Source organism: Caloenas nicobarica, chromosome 1, assembly GCF_036013445.1.
Source record: "Caloenas nicobarica isolate bCalNic1 chromosome 1, bCalNic1.hap1, whole genome shotgun sequence".
NCBI classification, from domain to species: Eukaryota; Metazoa; Chordata; class Aves; order Columbiformes; family Columbidae; genus Caloenas; species Caloenas nicobarica.
The window spans coordinates 46,077,970-46,094,264 of NC_088245.1; the positions used below are offsets into that span (position 1 = coordinate 46,077,970).

General features: G+C 44.5%; 1 protein-coding gene across 1 annotated transcript; it reads left to right on the forward strand.

Annotated features, from left to right (window-relative positions):
- The first annotated feature begins 1,608 nt into the window (after positions 1-1,608).
- Positions 1,609-13,949, forward strand: HAL (histidine ammonia-lyase). The gene is made up of 20 exons (XM_065654088.1): positions 1,609-1,855; positions 2,058-2,118; positions 2,290-2,317; positions 2,618-2,692; positions 2,797-2,869; positions 2,953-3,019; positions 3,223-3,260; positions 3,338-3,463; positions 4,763-4,902; positions 5,706-5,753; positions 6,169-6,316; positions 6,401-6,496; positions 6,615-6,673; positions 7,475-7,555; positions 8,579-8,644; positions 8,737-8,902; positions 11,345-11,479; positions 12,566-12,674; positions 12,767-12,836; positions 13,800-13,949. The coding sequence occupies exons 1-20, from the start codon at positions 1,609-1,611 to the stop codon at positions 13,947-13,949; spliced, it is 1,983 nt and encodes a 660-aa protein (XP_065510160.1).
- The last annotated feature ends 2,346 nt before the right edge of the window (positions 13,950-16,295 follow it).

A 16,295-nucleotide genomic window follows, 5' to 3' on the forward strand; every position in this document is an offset into this window, starting at 1 on the left:
CTTTAACCTTAGTATGTCTAAGTAGTTTAAATAAAAATGATAGAAAAGTTAACTCCTAGGTGACTGAGCTTCAAAAAGTTTAAATTCTTTCTATGGATGTTGTGACACTCAATTTTTAATAAACACAACAAAATACTGGCTTTTTTTGGGAACAAAAATAGTGCAATCTACTTGTGTGTAAAGAACTTACAGGCTTTCTTGTGTTGAGGACCCGGTGAGCCATTCATTCTGCTCTTCTGAATGAGTGATGACTTCTGCTGGAAAACTCACTGAAAATAATTTTTCTATATTTCGGTTAGGAATTTACACAGTTCCTTTAATTCACTCCCAAAATCTAATTGGGCTTCTGTGACAGCATCACCTGAATGACCAGGCGTTCTCTCAAAATTATCTTTTCAGGTGAGGCTCTGGTAGGAGGATGGTGTATTGAAAACTCCTGTTCTTTGTTTTAGAAATGTTTTACATTACTAGATTTGGGGTAACATTTTGTCATAAAAGCCCATATATCATATACAGTGCCAGATAGTCCTGGTTTCACGCTGTCAGAGCTTGAAAAAAAAAAAAAAAGTCAGTCATGGCTTTCACTGGTGGTGTCCTGCTCTGCTGGAGCAGCATCTCCCACACAGACACTCCCACCGATGGGTGTCAAGTTAAAATTCCCTACAATAATTCCCGCCAGTAAATACACTTTATAGTAGTCCCTTGGTCTGGGAACGCTATTGTGGGGAGCATGGACTATGAGTTGTTTTGCCTTTGAAGACAAAGTGGAGTGGTTATTGCCAAACTTTATTTTCGCACCTTCTTGACAGGTATTTCTCCACGTCTTTTCTTTTTTGCATCTACCTGCAAAAGAAGCATGATATAGCAGCACCAGGCTCGCTGCCGTGCAGGTGTGGCCTAATATTTGTTGCTGCTTGTTGCAGCAGCGTTTTCCAGAGTAGAAGTGAAAGGGCAATGGAAATTCCTGAACCCTTTCCTCACCTACAATACAAAATCATCTTCTCAAAACTTCAGCATGGGACTGAGAGCAGTAGGCTTGCTTCTGCCACTGCCTTGCTTGTATCTTACTCTGGCTAGAGATGTAAAAGCAGTATAGTCCCGTCTCCTTTCAATCCCAGCAGCCATGAGCAACCCATAATAATGGGCTGGCCATCTTCCAGCCATGTCCCTCATGGAGGTTTTCATTAGTGTGATCTACTGCCAGATGACAACTCTCAACTTGTGTTAAACCCTCAAGTTTTTAGAACAGTTGCATCCCAGCTTAGTCTGATTTCTTTATCTATTCTTGGTATATAAGCTCCAGCTCCTGAATTTTCATTTCTATATTCCTGATGCGATCTTTGGAAAAAAATTCCTGTGGCAATAGCTGGGAGTGGTTTTGCCTTTCCATGAAAAGGGTGTGCTCCCTGGGTTTGGTTTGATTGGATGAAAGCCGAATACATCGATCTCGCTTATTTACAAAAGTGAGGATTCTGAGGGCGTAGTTTTGCTTTTGATTGCAACACTGGACTCCAGCTAGATGCTGCTCTTCGGGTCGTCACATGGTAAATCTAAAGCTGCTGCACGCTGCAGCCCTTCTCGGAAAAGGGACAGTTTTGGAGAGGAAGTATGCCGAGGTACACCGTGCACGTCCGAGGAGAATGGCTGGCGGTGCCGTGCCGAAGCTGTGCCAACACCATCAGGTGGCTGGGGAAGGAAGCTGTGAGACGGTACATGAAAAACAAACCAGACAACGGAGGATTTGCCTCGGTGGAAGAAGTAAAATTTTACGTGCGAAGGTGCAAAGGACTTGGGTTGCTGGATCTTGATGATACGGTGGAGGATGCTCTAGAGGACAATGAGTTTGTTGAAGTTGGTAAGCAAAACCCATACATATGGGTTGGGCTGTTCTGCTTTTGCTTTTAGAATACCTCAAATAAATACATACTTCTCTGTTGTTTTCCTAAAGCGTGCAACGATGTTCAGTGCTGATAACTGCAAATTAGGACTTTTACTGCTGTGTATGGTAATGAACGCAATTTAATCCTGTTTGTGTGTATTCTGCCTATTTCTTCTAGTTATAGAAGGAGATATAATGTCTCCAGATTTCATACCATCTCAGCCAGAAGGAGTTCATTTGTATCCTTTTTTGAGCACTTTGAACTTTTTATAATTCCAGATTCACAATGTTCTAGATTTCCCTGTTCTTTTAGTGTTCCTTCATTCTTAAAACATGTTGCCAACTGTAATCGCATGGTTACTACCTGTGAAATCCTGTTTACCCTTAATTTTCCTTTACGGAACTTTCAGATACAGCAAATACAGAGAACCAGAACAGGTAGGAATCGCCAACAATTTTACAACTCGGTAACAAATCCTGCTTATTCATCAAAACCTGCGGAGAGCTGAGCCACTGCCGCATTCAGGGGCTATTAGATTAGCTTGGTCTAGGAATCTAATATAGTATGTTTATTACTTTTTTTAGAGAGAGTTCCTGTCTTGTGAAAAGTGTGAGTGAGCTTCCTCTCATTCCTGAGTTTTGACTGGGTTTTGGTTTGTTTGTTTGTTTGTAATTCTGATTATTAAGCAACTTTATACTTACACATATCCCAAACTAAAAGGTGGTTCTTTGGTGTAGTATATTTCTTTAGATGGCAACAGCTTAACAACGGAGGACTTGGTCAATCTAGGAAAGGGGCTCTACAAGATAAAGGTAAAGATTCTGAACAAACCCAGCTAAAAATGACATGTTTATCTTTCTACAATGAAAATTAAATAATGACAGATAAACTAATATTTAAACTACTCATGTTTTAGCTCACACCTGAAGCTGAGGCTAAAGTCAAACAATCACGGGATGTGATTGAAAGGATCATAAAGGAACAGACGAGTAAATATTTTTCCTCTAGCTATTAATTGTTTAGAAAACTTTGTCAGGTTCCCTCCTTAACCAATGGTGTACATTTCTTGCAGTTGTTTATGGAATCACCACGGGGTTTGGGAAGTTTGCCAGGACTGTCATCCCAAACAGTAAGCTGAGGTAAGTTGTGTGTGCAGCTTTCTCCATCCTTTCATTTCAGGAAAGGAAGAGAAGGGAACAGTTTGACCTTGTACATTTATACCCTGTGGTTAGATGAGAGAGCTGCTTCTACATTTCCCTCTGTTTTGTGCAAAATAAAACCTGACAAGTCTTATTTGTGGTTTTACTTTTTTTTCTATCTTTTTTTTTTTTTTTCCCCATAGGGAGCTTCAAGTGAACTTGGTTCGTTCACATTCTGCAGGTAATGAGAAACTGCGTGGTTTCCCTTTTCTGCTGCTGTTGGTAGTGGGTTAGTAACTGAGAGGGTGTCTGTTTCAGGTGTGGGGAAACCTTTGAGCCCAGAGAGATCTCGCATGCTGTTGGCGCTGAGAATCAATGTCCTAGCAAAAGGATACAGTGGAATATCCCTAGAAACGCTCCAGCAAGTTGTTGAAGCATTTAATGGTAAAAAGATGTTTAAAGAAAATCTCGTTTTCCTTTTTTTTTTTTTTTCTTTTAGCCGTTTTGTTAAATGGATGGAACTATGGATGTTGATAGTTGTGAGAGATCAGGACCAAAGCTCTGCTGTGACTGATCCTGTGGAAGATCATGGATAGAGACCATTCCTCTGTTGAACATGCGGTGTGGGCAGAAGTGAGAGGAAAGGCTGAGATAAAGGGATACAACAATTAGAAGTTTGGGGAATGAGCCTCTGAGAGGCCAAGTAATTACTTGAAGACTAAGCCTGACTAAGAGCATGACTGTGACTCTGGAAAAGCTCTTCTACAAAGCCTCAAGTCTCTAACCTTTGTCCTATTGTTGTGCCACCATCTCTAGGGATGCCAGGATTTTGGGGTGGGGCTATTACCACATAGAAAACTGCACATGTTGGTGTTTGTCAAGGAGGCCTGCTCGAGCAGCACCTGTTTTTGTGAGACCTTCACAAATGTTCATGAGCAAGGGTTACAAGGCAGCCATGCAGGAGCCCATGGCTGGTCAGCAGCTCATGTGGCAATGGCTGTCAGAGCGGTTGAAGCTGGGTGGCCTTGCCAGATGCCGCGGTGGGGAAACCAAAGGAGTGGCTGTGCCATTTGTTAGCTGCTGTCCATTAATGGTCCCTCTGGTGAGGCATCCCGGTGTGGTGGTGATGAGCAAAGAGGACCTTCTCCGTGCAGTGGTGACCTCTGGTACACCCTCCTCCTCCTCCTCCTCCTTTTCCTCCTCTGACAGAGGGTGAAGGAGCTGCAATTCAGTGTTCAGCTCTGCAAAAGAAGAGAAACAGACTGGTGGTCCCTCCCCTACTTTTTCCGCAGTTTCCTGGGCTCAGTTTCTCCATTTTCACACATTCAGTGCTCAGTGGGGTGTGGGGAAGAGGGTTCAAAGATGATTTTTCGGTGTTACGCAATGTTTAGTGGAGTGAGAAAAGAAGAGGTAGCTTTGTCCGTACCAGGTGGTCACCCTGCGATGGAGGGCTGAGAGGAGCGATGTTTTACCTGCTTGGCTGTGTGGCTGTAGGTGCAATCACCCCAAGCTGTGGTCCCCCCACTCCAGAACTGAACGCAGAAGGGAGATTATTTCTTTATAAACTGCAGCTAGCCTGGGAGCAGGGGCAAATCCCAGTCTGCAACAAGAGTAGTCCTGCTGGTGCCACTGACCATGGTGGCAGGATGTTACTGTGACCACACTCACGTGCTGGCTTCTCTGTTTTCCAAGGAGCATATTGAAGGGAAGCTCTAACAGGAGTCCTTTTTGTTTTCTTTCTAGCGTCTTGCCTTCCTTATATTCCTGAGAAAGGGACAGTTGGAGCCAGCGGAGACTTGGCCCCCCTCTCTCATCTCGCTCTGGGATTAATCGGAGAGGGAAAGATGTGGTCCCCAAAGAGTGGCTGGGCTGATGCTAAATATGTAAGATTCATGCACTTGATTGTTTGGTTTGTTTGTTTTGGTTTGTTTGTTTTGTTTCGGGGTTTTTTGTCTTGTTGGTTGGTTGGTTATTGTTGTTGTTTTTTGGGGTTTTTTTTCTGCTTTCTGGCTCGTTTGCCAAATTGTGTGTAGCCTTGAGCGAGAGCTTTACACTGAGTATGGTATGTACGTAGAATACCTCATTGGTCAATTTGGGTCACCTGTTCTGCCCACCCCTCCCTGCAAATATGACCCTTTTACAAACCCTCACTTGTGGAACATAAGAGGTCTATCAGTGACCTTGGCTGTTGTAGCAATAAATATAAACGTGGGCCTTTTCTGCCTACCATTCCTACCGTTAGCTCAGTAAAAATATAAACATCAGGTGTTATCAGTTCTGAAGTGGACACTGTCTGAAAAACATGCGGCCAACTTCAGAAAAATGCAGTTACTTAGAAGGACTTAGATGAAAGGAAAATTCACTAGAAGACATTTTGTCTTGTTTTAACCAAAACCAGGACAAGCCATTAATAGGCTGTGACAGTATCTCGCTTCGTTGCTCCTACTACCTTCTTTTGCTGGCAGTGGGGAATGAGGTGAAAGTTTGGAAGACCAAAAATGCTTTCCTTTATTTTGGCCTAGCAGAAAAAAATATTTAAAATGTTTGTGATATAGAGCTCTTTTTCTCCCTTAAGGAATTTGTTAATATTTTTATTTATGGAAACATTTAAGATTTAAAAGTTTTGGTGACTGAATTACTGAAAAACATTTTTCATTAATTACCCTGTCATTAAACTCCTTCACAGGTCCTGGAAGCCCATGGTCTGAGACCAATTAACTTGAAACCGAAAGAGGTAATAAAGTATAATGAAGCCAGCTGAAGCAAAACAAGCATAGTCAATCCCTAGTTGCTTTATACTTACATTTTAAGCCTGAAATGAATTAGCAGTCATTTTAAATCAAGCTCCAGAAGGTTATTAATGAGGTATTATCAGTAGTGGGATTGACATTAAATAAACCTCTTGCTTGGAACTACTGGCGCTCCAAGGATGTCTATGATGACTTACTAGGGTGATGAACATTGACAATTTATGTAGCAAAGATACCCAGCCAAGCCATGGATTTTATGATTTTGGGATGATCCAGGAAGCTAAACAGAGGTCTTTAACACATTCATATGAGAAGGAGAATTCACACAGAGGCGGGTGATTATCATCGTGTGTGGAATAGCCACCATGAATTTGATTAACATCTGCTCCCTCTTTGCAGGGTCTGGCCCTCATCAATGGGACACAAATGATCACCTCGCTGGGATGCGAAGCAGTTGAAAGAGCCAGTGCTATAGCCAGACAAGCTGACATAATTGCCGCCCTTACACTTGAAGTCTTGAAGGGTACAACAAGGGCCTTTGACACTGGTGGGTACTGGGCCTTTCATCTCTGTTTGCTTAACAGCCTTTGCCAAGAGGAGCAAAACCTAACAGTTTGACTTGTTTTACTAGACATCCACGCAGTGCGCCCACATCAAGGGCAGGCTGAAGTGGCATTTCGATTCCGGTCCCTTCTAGATTCTGACCATCATCCATCAGAAATAGCAGGTGAACAATCTTAACCTTCACCCTTCCAAGTTACGCAGGTCCAGCTGGGTCTTTCAGCAGCAGCTCATATGCTTTCGTGTGAGGAATATTTGGTATTTTCCTTCCTTGTTCCTTCTAGAGAGCCATAGGTTCTGTGACCGAGTTCAGGACGCATACACAATGCGCTGCTGCCCTCAGGTAAAAACTGACTTCTATTTCCTTTCGTAGCACTACATAAATGATGACGAGGTTCCCACATCAGAAATATGGCCAACTATGCACTGTCTGACTCCGTTAGAGGAAGTGGTTTTATTTTGCTTCCCCCTCACTTCGAAGTTAGTATTAATGGAGATGTGTAATTAATTGATCCCATGCATGCACCTATCAGGTAGCATCTAACAAAGCTGTATTCAGATGTGAAAGGGGTCAGGCATCAGAAGCAGGAGGAATATGCTGGTTTCCACACTTGCAGGCTGTGTAGGGCATTTCTTCTGCATTGCTGCTAAGATGGTGAAGTGGGGAAACGTGTTTCCAGAAGCAGCCAGAGTTGCACGTTGCTCATCTTCCATACTGGAAGAACTCCATCCATAAGTTTTAACATGAGCAAAGGTATTAATTCAATTGAATTAATGAAAGTTAATTAATTAATGAGAGTGTTTTCTGTGGGCCTTTAGAAGGATACTTCTTCCCTAATAACCCTTCTGCCACTGCATAAGTATCTTCCATTTAGGGTAAACCAACCCAAACAAGTAAAGAATGGTGTATTCAGATCACCCTTTTAGCAATATTGCCATATTAATAGTAAATATAGCATTTCAGTTGTCTTGGATGAGCACTGTTCCACAGTGATGCTCCTGATTTTAAGAGCAAATCCAAAACCACCTTCATGTGTGGATGGTACAGACCGGGATAATGGGAGAGTGCCTGCAGCTTGGTCAGCGTGCCCAAGATGAACTAAGTGTAAACACTAAACTTGAGTGCTAATGTCTTTTGTTCTAGGTCCACGGCATTGTAAATGATACAATTGCTTTTGTGAAGGACATCATGATGACTGAAATCAACAGTGCTACAGACAACCCTGTATCTTTTTTGATAACTTTATTTCTGTGTAAGATTTTGCTTGGCCTTTTTTATCTCTTTCTTCTCAAAAATTATTTGCATAGGAGGCAAAAAAGTAATAATAGGTTTCAGACAATAACTACCCTTGGTTATGACAGCAACCTCTCCCCCCTTACCCATGTCTGCATTGGTGCATGCAAGTGTGTGTTGGCCAAGGAAACAATGTGTGCACACAGCTTAGTGCAAGGCTGTCAAACTCATTTTCACCGGGGGCCACATCAGCCTCTCAGTTGCCTTCAAAGGACTGAATGTTATTTTAGGACTGTATAAATGTAACTAGTCCTATAAAAACTGAGTTTGACACCCCTGGCTTAGTGTAATGCTTCCTAGGTGAGACTCTGTATGCTTATATTGAATATGAGATAGACAGGACTTGGCAACCAAATGGACCTGGATGGTGAGTTGTTGTATGAAACATCTGGCGGTGCAGTAGGAGTGAAACCTGCACTCCAGGGCAAGATTAGCCCTCTGTCGGGGAGGGCAGACAAAAAGCCTCATCGCAGCTCAGCCTGGTAAACTGTGCACAGGTCTGGTACCGGTGCTGAGCAAGGCTGGATTCCCCTCAGCAATATAAAGATGCTGTACATAACATCATATCGATAGCTGATCAGCATTCCTACTTGTAACCTGTCCAAAATTACGTCTGCCCTGGAGAGAATCTGCCAAGGAATGGGGAAACTATACCAGAATCCAAACACGTGTTTCTTTGCACCCCTAATAGTTCCCTGCCCTCCCCACTCCTCTCAATCAAGGGCTTCGTTTTATGTAGTCTGTTTGAAAAAATACATGTCCAAACTGTACCTACAAGTTTGGAGAACTGAGATTGGGTCTTCATTTTCTGAAAAGTGAACAAACAGATGTAATATAATGTGCTTGCAAATAAAAGCCTGTTAGCACAAACAGTTATGATATTCTGATTACTAACAGTTATCTGTCATGTAAAGTATATTTCACTCATGTTTATGCCTTAACTTATCCTTAAAGATGGTGTTTGCTGAAAGAGCGGAGACCATTTCTGGAGGAAATTTTCATGGTGAATATCCTGCAAAGGTAATTAAGCATTTGGAGAAAAAAAAAAAATGTTTATTTTTTGGGTTAGTTTGTTTGTTTTCTGTCATCTGGTTTAATGAGATCTTTTATAGGCTCTGGACTATTTGGCAATCGGTGTGCACGAACTTGCTGCAATTAGTGAAAGAAGAATTGAGAGGCTCTGCAACCCCTCACTCAGTGAACTGCCTGCGTTTTTAGTCACTGAAGGAGGTCTGAACTCTGGCTTCATGATTGCACACTGCACAGCAGCTGCCCTGGGTGAGTGCTTAAGCAATATAATGAAGACAGCAAGCTAGAAAGACCAATTTATATTGAGATAGTTGTAATTTGATAGTAAATACGAAGGCATCTCACCATGTTTTCTATCTCTTCTCCACATGCTTTCTGCTGTCTGGGTGGAAATTTTGAGTGTTGAGTGCAGCTGCAATTATTTCAGCTCAGGATTCTTTATTCTGCACTGACCCATGGGCATGTGTAGTGCTCTGAGCATGCAAACCCTTAGGTGGACTTCGGTGGGAATGCTTGCCTGCTTGCATCTTTATGGGGTTGGCAGGGAGCACTCTGATTTACAGTCACCAGCCTAGGAGCTCTGGTTAAAATCAGTGACAGCTCTGTACCCAGGAGCCTGCAAATCAGCTCAGAGAGGGCTCTAATTAACAGTAAACACTGCAGGCAACAAGTATACATCTGTCTGAGCCACTCTGCTGAACCTAGAACCTCTGCTTGAATCTGTAAGCAGGGGTTCCTCACCGCTCCCTAGCATGGGGACACCACTTGTCTCAAAGCTGGGTGTGGTACCCTTAGTACTTGGCGTCTCCATTTGACAGCCAGTACATCACTATGAGACTCACAGTTTGCAGGAGACTGGAGTTCCCAGGGCTGATTATCAGAGAAGCACACTAAAAATAAGCATTAGTACGTTTTCCCTCTAGTACATGTGCCTAAGGCAACCAGAAGCCTGCTGGCCACTGGGATATTACAGTTCATAAGTTCAGGAAAGCATGAGCCAGCATAAACATGCAATGAGCAGAGGGTAAATTATAAGAGAGGCAAACAGACAAAGGAAAAGAGGATGACAGATAAAGGTGCAGATAAACATCCTGCAGGAAAAAAAAAAAGAAAAAAGTCAATGAACTACATAAATTGATGTAACAAAGAAATCCTGCCCAGAGACTGTTTTGGGAAGTGGGGCTGGACAAGGAGCTGAAGCCCTTCTTCTTCTGAAGCTCATGCCCTTCTTCGAAGGCTGGACACTTTTCCTTTTGGCTGGGCAGAGTTCAGGATGGGTCCAGGCCTTAGTCGTTGCTTGGCTTCAAGTTTCGCAGCTCACTTCAGTAGTCTGGAGCGAGAGATTCTGGAGCATTCATGGCTTCAGCCCCAGGGAATGAAAATTACAGCCCTGCCCCCTAAATTCATTGCTGCAGTGACCCCAGGGGTCCATGGGTTAAAACCATCCTTCCCGGGTCAAAAGAGCCAGGAATTTATCTAAAAGAAAAGTTTGAGCTCTTTTTTTTTTTTTTTTTAGGCAAGGTATTACTAATATTTTTAAGTCACTCTGCCAGTTTCTAAGGTGTTTGTGTGCCAGTTAATGCTGTCCACTCTCAGGGTAAACAGACAAAACTGCAAAAAACTTGCCGATGTTTTGCAACGCCGCTGGATGCGTCTCTCCCTTCCTCTCCGGCAGCGCTGTGCCCGCCAGACCAAACTGTTTGCAGTCGCCACATGCAGCCTCTCGAGGACCTGCTGTTGCCTTCCTAAACATGCCAGCTGGGCTCTGGCCCTGGACTGTGTCACTCCAGCCTATTCACAATTGGTGTCACCACCTCTCTGTTGCTCTTGTTGCTTTTCTGAAGCTCCTAATTTGTTGAGGGCATTCCTCAGCATCCTGCTGGGCTTCCAAAAGAAAAGGTCTGCATGCAGCCAGAGCACTGTGAACAAAGACTTTGTTTCTTCTCTTCTAAAGAGCAATTCTCAACCTCAAATTGTTACTGGATGGTGCCTACAGCTCTTCCTGCAGCCAAATACCACTTGCTTTTGGGTGCAGCTTGAGAGACTTATGCCAGGTCTTCCACCCAGCTTTCATATCCAGAGCATGTTCATCCTTAGGGGCTTTCATGCCTGGAGAAGGGACATGGGCAGCCTCATAGTGAGGCCAGGAGGGTGGGACAGGATTTGTATCATGCTCCTGCATCTTCCTGGGGCAAGTTCTGTAAGTGCTTCAGCTCTGATGAGAAGAGACCAGATGCTGATCTTTAGCTCTTCCCTTGAAATCAGGGGAGGGCAGCATCTGTGATTGAAAACAGAGGGAACCAATGCTCTTTACAAAGAGTTGCCTTGAACTAACAGGCAAGACCAGGCTTGTATTTCAGTTGTGCTCTCCACTCTTTTTTCTTCAGTTTCCATCAGGCCTTTGAGCCCAAGCAACCCAACCCCAGAGAAGGGTAAGGAGTGAGCAGCCTTTCTATATTTGGTTAATATTTGCACCTAAAGACTGATATTGGTTACTGTTCTCAGAGGCAATGATAGTTTTCAAGATATTTATTACAAAGTACTCAGTTCAGGTAAAGTATCGATGCCTTCTTGAAAGAGGAGCAATAGCTGGACCTGAGGTGGTGGACAGGCTCTTTGCTCCAGGTTGGCCATTGCTTCTGCTGTCTCGTGCCCATTCTGTCCTACACTCACTGCGCTGGGTTTTTGCAGTTTCTGAGAACAAAGCCTTGTGCCACCCCTCTTCTGTGGATTCCCTCTCAACCAGCGCTGCTACGGAGGATCACGTGTCCATGGGAGGATGGGCTGCAAGAAAAGCTTTGAGAGTTATTGAACATGTGGAGCAAGGTAAAATTAAAATTCTGGTTTCCAGACAGACCTTATGTATGTAAACAGATTAAGATAATAGATATTATTAAGATATTTTTAGATATACTTTAGGAAAAAAAAAGAGTTAACACACCTGGAGGAACTATCTAAAAATATTTATTAAGTACACATTTTACAAGCAGTCAGATCTTTCTAACAGAGGTGAGGTAAATCCAGCACTAAGTTTACTGCAGCACTGTTTACTGCAGGACACGCTGCAAAACTTTCCTCTCTTGCTTACAAGGACAGATTGCCCTCCTGCTTTTTATTTATTTATTTGGCAGATGGTGTGCTTAGATACAGGTGTCAGTTGTTAGAGAAAGGACAGAGTAATACACAGCACACAAATACTGAACTCATTTGCTCACTTGAGTTTATACATATTAATGCTCTGAAGATTTGGTTTTATATAAATACATTTTCTTGTGTGCAGGGAAATGAGTTTGAGAAACCGTGTGTTTCAACAACGTGTTGAGAAAGAATGTGTCCTAGATCCAGTTTGTTTTCCCAATTCCTTGAGTGGATTGGCGCATGAAAATGAGGACCCAATACCAATAATGATCAGGTGTGAGGTGGGCAGGTATGGTGCAAAATTCTCCAGACAGAAGACTGTCTTCCAAAGCTCTGTAATTTTATTAGTGCTTTCACAGAGGCTCTTGCAAGCTTTATGGGAAGACTTTCTTTTATAGCTCAGGCCCTTTTCTTCTTCTCAGTCCTAAAGAATTTTTCTGATTTATGATGCCCATTACTTTGGGTATTAGAGATGCCCTGGAAGAGATTTTTAAGGATTTAAGACTGTGATAACTAGGAGTTCCTGGTACACTGAAAAGTCTGTACAGCACACTACCTACAATCTGCTTTCCAAAATACTGGATGCGACCCCCAGCACCATCCATAAAACAATCCTGCTGCTGGGCTGCCTCTCTGAGGTGCGAAGATCCGCTGCTCTTTTCACATTACCTGAAACCACATCACGTTAGCCAGAACAACCACCAAGGATAGCTTTATGAGGGAAACCTCACCTTAAGCTGCCAAAAAATCCCTTTCGCCATTTTGATTTCCTAGTTCTGGCTATTGAGCTGCTCGCAGCCTGCCAGGGCATTGAATTCCTACGCCCTCTGAAAACGACAACCCCATTGGAGAAGGTCTACGACCTTGTGCGTTCCGTGGTGAGGTAAGATCGCCCAGAGGTCACCCATCTGGAGGCCGGTTGCTGGCGGTGGTGGTTAATGTTTGGCTAATGTTCACAAATGTGTCTCGTTACAGGCCTTGGATGAAGGATCGCTTCATGGCCCCAGACATCGAAGCAGCTCACAGGCTGCTCATGGAGCAGAAGGTGAGTGTTGACCTTGGGCACGAGCCACCAGATTTTCTGAGATTTGGTTTTCATTAGTTTTAATGGGCCATCTTCAGAAACTAATTCCTAAGGTTGCCCTATGTAATAAATAGCTTACATTATTAATTCTGTCGGGGGTTTCACAGACATAGGTCCAGCTTTGAACCATTTGAAGGCAAGGTCCTATACCCCTGCAGATCTCCAGAGATGTCAGTGGTCTCTCTCCAGTGTTCCTCATTCCTGGGGCAATGAGAGCTCCCCAGCCTTGAGGCCCTTGGGCTGGCGGACCACTGGGAGAAATACATGGATGTGGGTGAGGGAAGAGCAGTGGAGAAATGTGTTAACCTGGGCCGAGTGTTTGTACAGCTATGTGATCCATCTCTTTTATTTGTTTGTAAAATATAAGTAACAGAAGAATCGGGGAGAGTAAGCAAATGGGAGAAGAAAATCCCAGCCTGTCTTCTGCAAGGCAGTTTGCCCTGCAGCCCTTGCAGGAGGAGAGGCAAAGAAGACTGTAGAACATCATCCTTTTCTGCCTTAAATCTCAGCCACCATCCCTTCTTTTTTCCTTTGTCCTTGCCAGCTGCCATTTTGCTCCCCTAGCCCCTTCATGACCAAGTGATTTTTGTAGCGACAGTGATCCTCTCTCAGGTGTTGCACACAGAGCGTTAACCTGGTAACAAGACAAGATGCAATGTTTTCACCTTGAATCCTTTCACCTCATCACCCTGGAGCTGTATTTTTTACCATCCTCTGCCAAATCCATCCACATGCTCTTCCCAAAGCCTCACTCTGGCTGCCTCTCTGGTTCTGCTGATCGCACACAACTTACCTTTGTAGGCCTGTAATTCTCACTTCCATCCCATTAACTCTTCCATGGGGTTTCCTGAACTTGTGCATTGATGTCTGACCTGACCTTTTGTTTTGCTTCTGACTCTACTGTTTCACTTTCTCATTTCGCAGGTGTGGGAAGTGGCCGAACCTTACATTGAAAAGTACAGGAGGGAACACGTCCCTGAATCGAGACCCATTTCACCAACAGCCTTCTCCCTGGGATCACTGGAAATGAACACAGGTGTTGGTCATGACCATGGGCATCAGGATGAACTTTAAGAGTACAGAGCAAATGGTACAGAGCACATCCCTGTCCAGCACCTTGCCTAAGGGTGGCTGTTCTAGAAATCAATGTGGTTTCTCCAAGTGACACAAAGGACCTGACTATGTCAGGGGCACCTACAGATAGTAGAGAAATGGCTCACTGCTTTTCCTCACATGTGAAAGACAGCTTTGTCACAATAGTCTGATTTTGGCTGAACTTCCTGAGCTTCCCAACACAAAACATGCAGACTCCTGCTGAAACGAGTGGGTGTTTTGTCAGCTCTTCACTTGTTTTCACTTCATCTGTGCCAATGATACTGAACAGCTTACGTTTGCTAGTCTCACTTTTTTTTTTTTCCTTTGGGTAACTGCTATGGTCCCCTTCATTCTGCCACAAGCAAAGTTATCTTTACACTTGGTTCTCCTCTCTTTTGTAGATCATATATGAGGCACAGGTTCTTGTATAACAAGAGCATTTTTAGAGTAGGTGCTTCAGAAACCTGAAAATATGTGTGCATAAAAATGTGCTACGGAGATCATTGCTCCAGAACAGATATATTGTACTCTGATGATGGACTGCACTTAATGCAGCTTTCTAAGAGCTGTGGGCTTACACCTGCAATAAATAAACTGAAGCTTCACAGACAGCTGTAGCAATCTCTGTTCCTGTCATGTGTGATGACGAAAATGTAAAGCAAAAGTTTAGCAGAGAAATAAGGAGGGCAGGTGGGCCAGGGGCCAGGAAAGGGGGAGGAAGAGAAGGCGTAGGAGTGGTGGATACGAACCAGTGCGAGACCAGCACTCCCATGGCTTGCCAGACACCTGTCTGGCTGCCGAGGGCCCAATCTCCACAGAGCAACTCATCTCACACCGTGCTCCGTGTCACAGCACTGACCTCTGGCACAGGACTCATTCTGCAAGGGAAGAGTTCAGGACTTAGACTTCACTTGGGCGTGCACAGGCTGGTTAACCACCACCAGCTTTGGCACTGCTGGCCTGACACCCACGGCTGCAGGGGGTTCACCATGGGCTGGAATCTCCCCAGGCTGCGGGCCGTGCTGCAAGGGGCAGCCAAAGCACTAGTGTGGGGCTACCCTCGTGTGTCTGAGACCCGCTGTGTTCAGTGTGCCCTGAGGAGAGGACTCCTGCCTGTTGGCAAGATGGCAGGGAGACACCTAACCTGGCCCAAGACCTGGGAACTATAGTACCCACCCATGGCGTGTGAGCTCCCAGTTCAGCTCCTTCCTTCCGTGCCTGATTTGCAGCATCTCCAGCCTCTTTCTCTCCCTCACGTGCCAAATAGCCCTGACCCTTCCAGCTTGAGAGTCTCTGCAGCAGGCATATCTCAATCTCCCCTTGAAGCTCTTCTATTTTGTATAAAATCAGGTATTAATTAAAATCAAGTGTGAGAACAAACAGCCAGGCTTATACCTTGTAGGGTCAGCCATTTTCCTTCAGCCTCATGTTACAGCTAAACAATACGGTTCCCTCAGCAGCAAAGCCAGCAGAAGTTCTACCCCCCATGCTGTTAGCTACGTCCTGTTCCCAGCTGCGGCAGGAGCCAGCACGGTGAATGTCATCGCTGAAGCGAGCCACGTTAAAAACAAGGAAATAAAATCTTCCTACGTTTCAGTCTGGTGTGCCTTCCCTGGCAAGGACCGCACAGCTGGCCATCAGGAACCACTTAAGCCAGCCGCGCCACCGAAGTATAACCACATCCTCTAATTGCAAACCTGCCACTAATTACAGCCCTGGGGTGGACTCCCCAATGGCTACTGGATTCAGCTAAGCTGGTTGGGCAAGTACATGGTTTGATGTTCCCGTCAGAGCTTGTTCATGAGAGCAGAATCCTCCCACGTGAGTAGTTTCAGGCCACGAATCCTTATTCCTTTCCAGCAAGAGAATATTTGAGGTTTTCTTTATGCAGTCTTGGGCTCTCAAATGCCTTCGGCACTTCAGAGAGGAGGTGCTGGGCATTGCTTCCCACTCATCTCCACTTTGGGCTGCCTGGGACCAAGGAAGCACCAGCACGTGCTGCAGCAGCGTGGCCTCAGCTTCGCACCCACGCTCAGCCGAGAGGCACCGCACCAGCCGCACGCTGCGTTTCAGAGATGCCCGTACTCGTACCCAGACAGCTTTCCCCAACAGCCTGCATAAATGCTATTCACGAGTGCCCTCCTGGGCAGAACGGACTGTGCAATCGCATACCTCAGATGTTCTTCACAGCTCTATAAAAACAAAGGTCCACTCTCACATCTGGTGCAACATCCGCTTGCAGGAAAATGCATCTAGTGGCAGGAATGCCATTAAATTGTTTTGAAAACTGATTTAGTTGGCTAGCCAGGCTCAAATAAAGCAGGA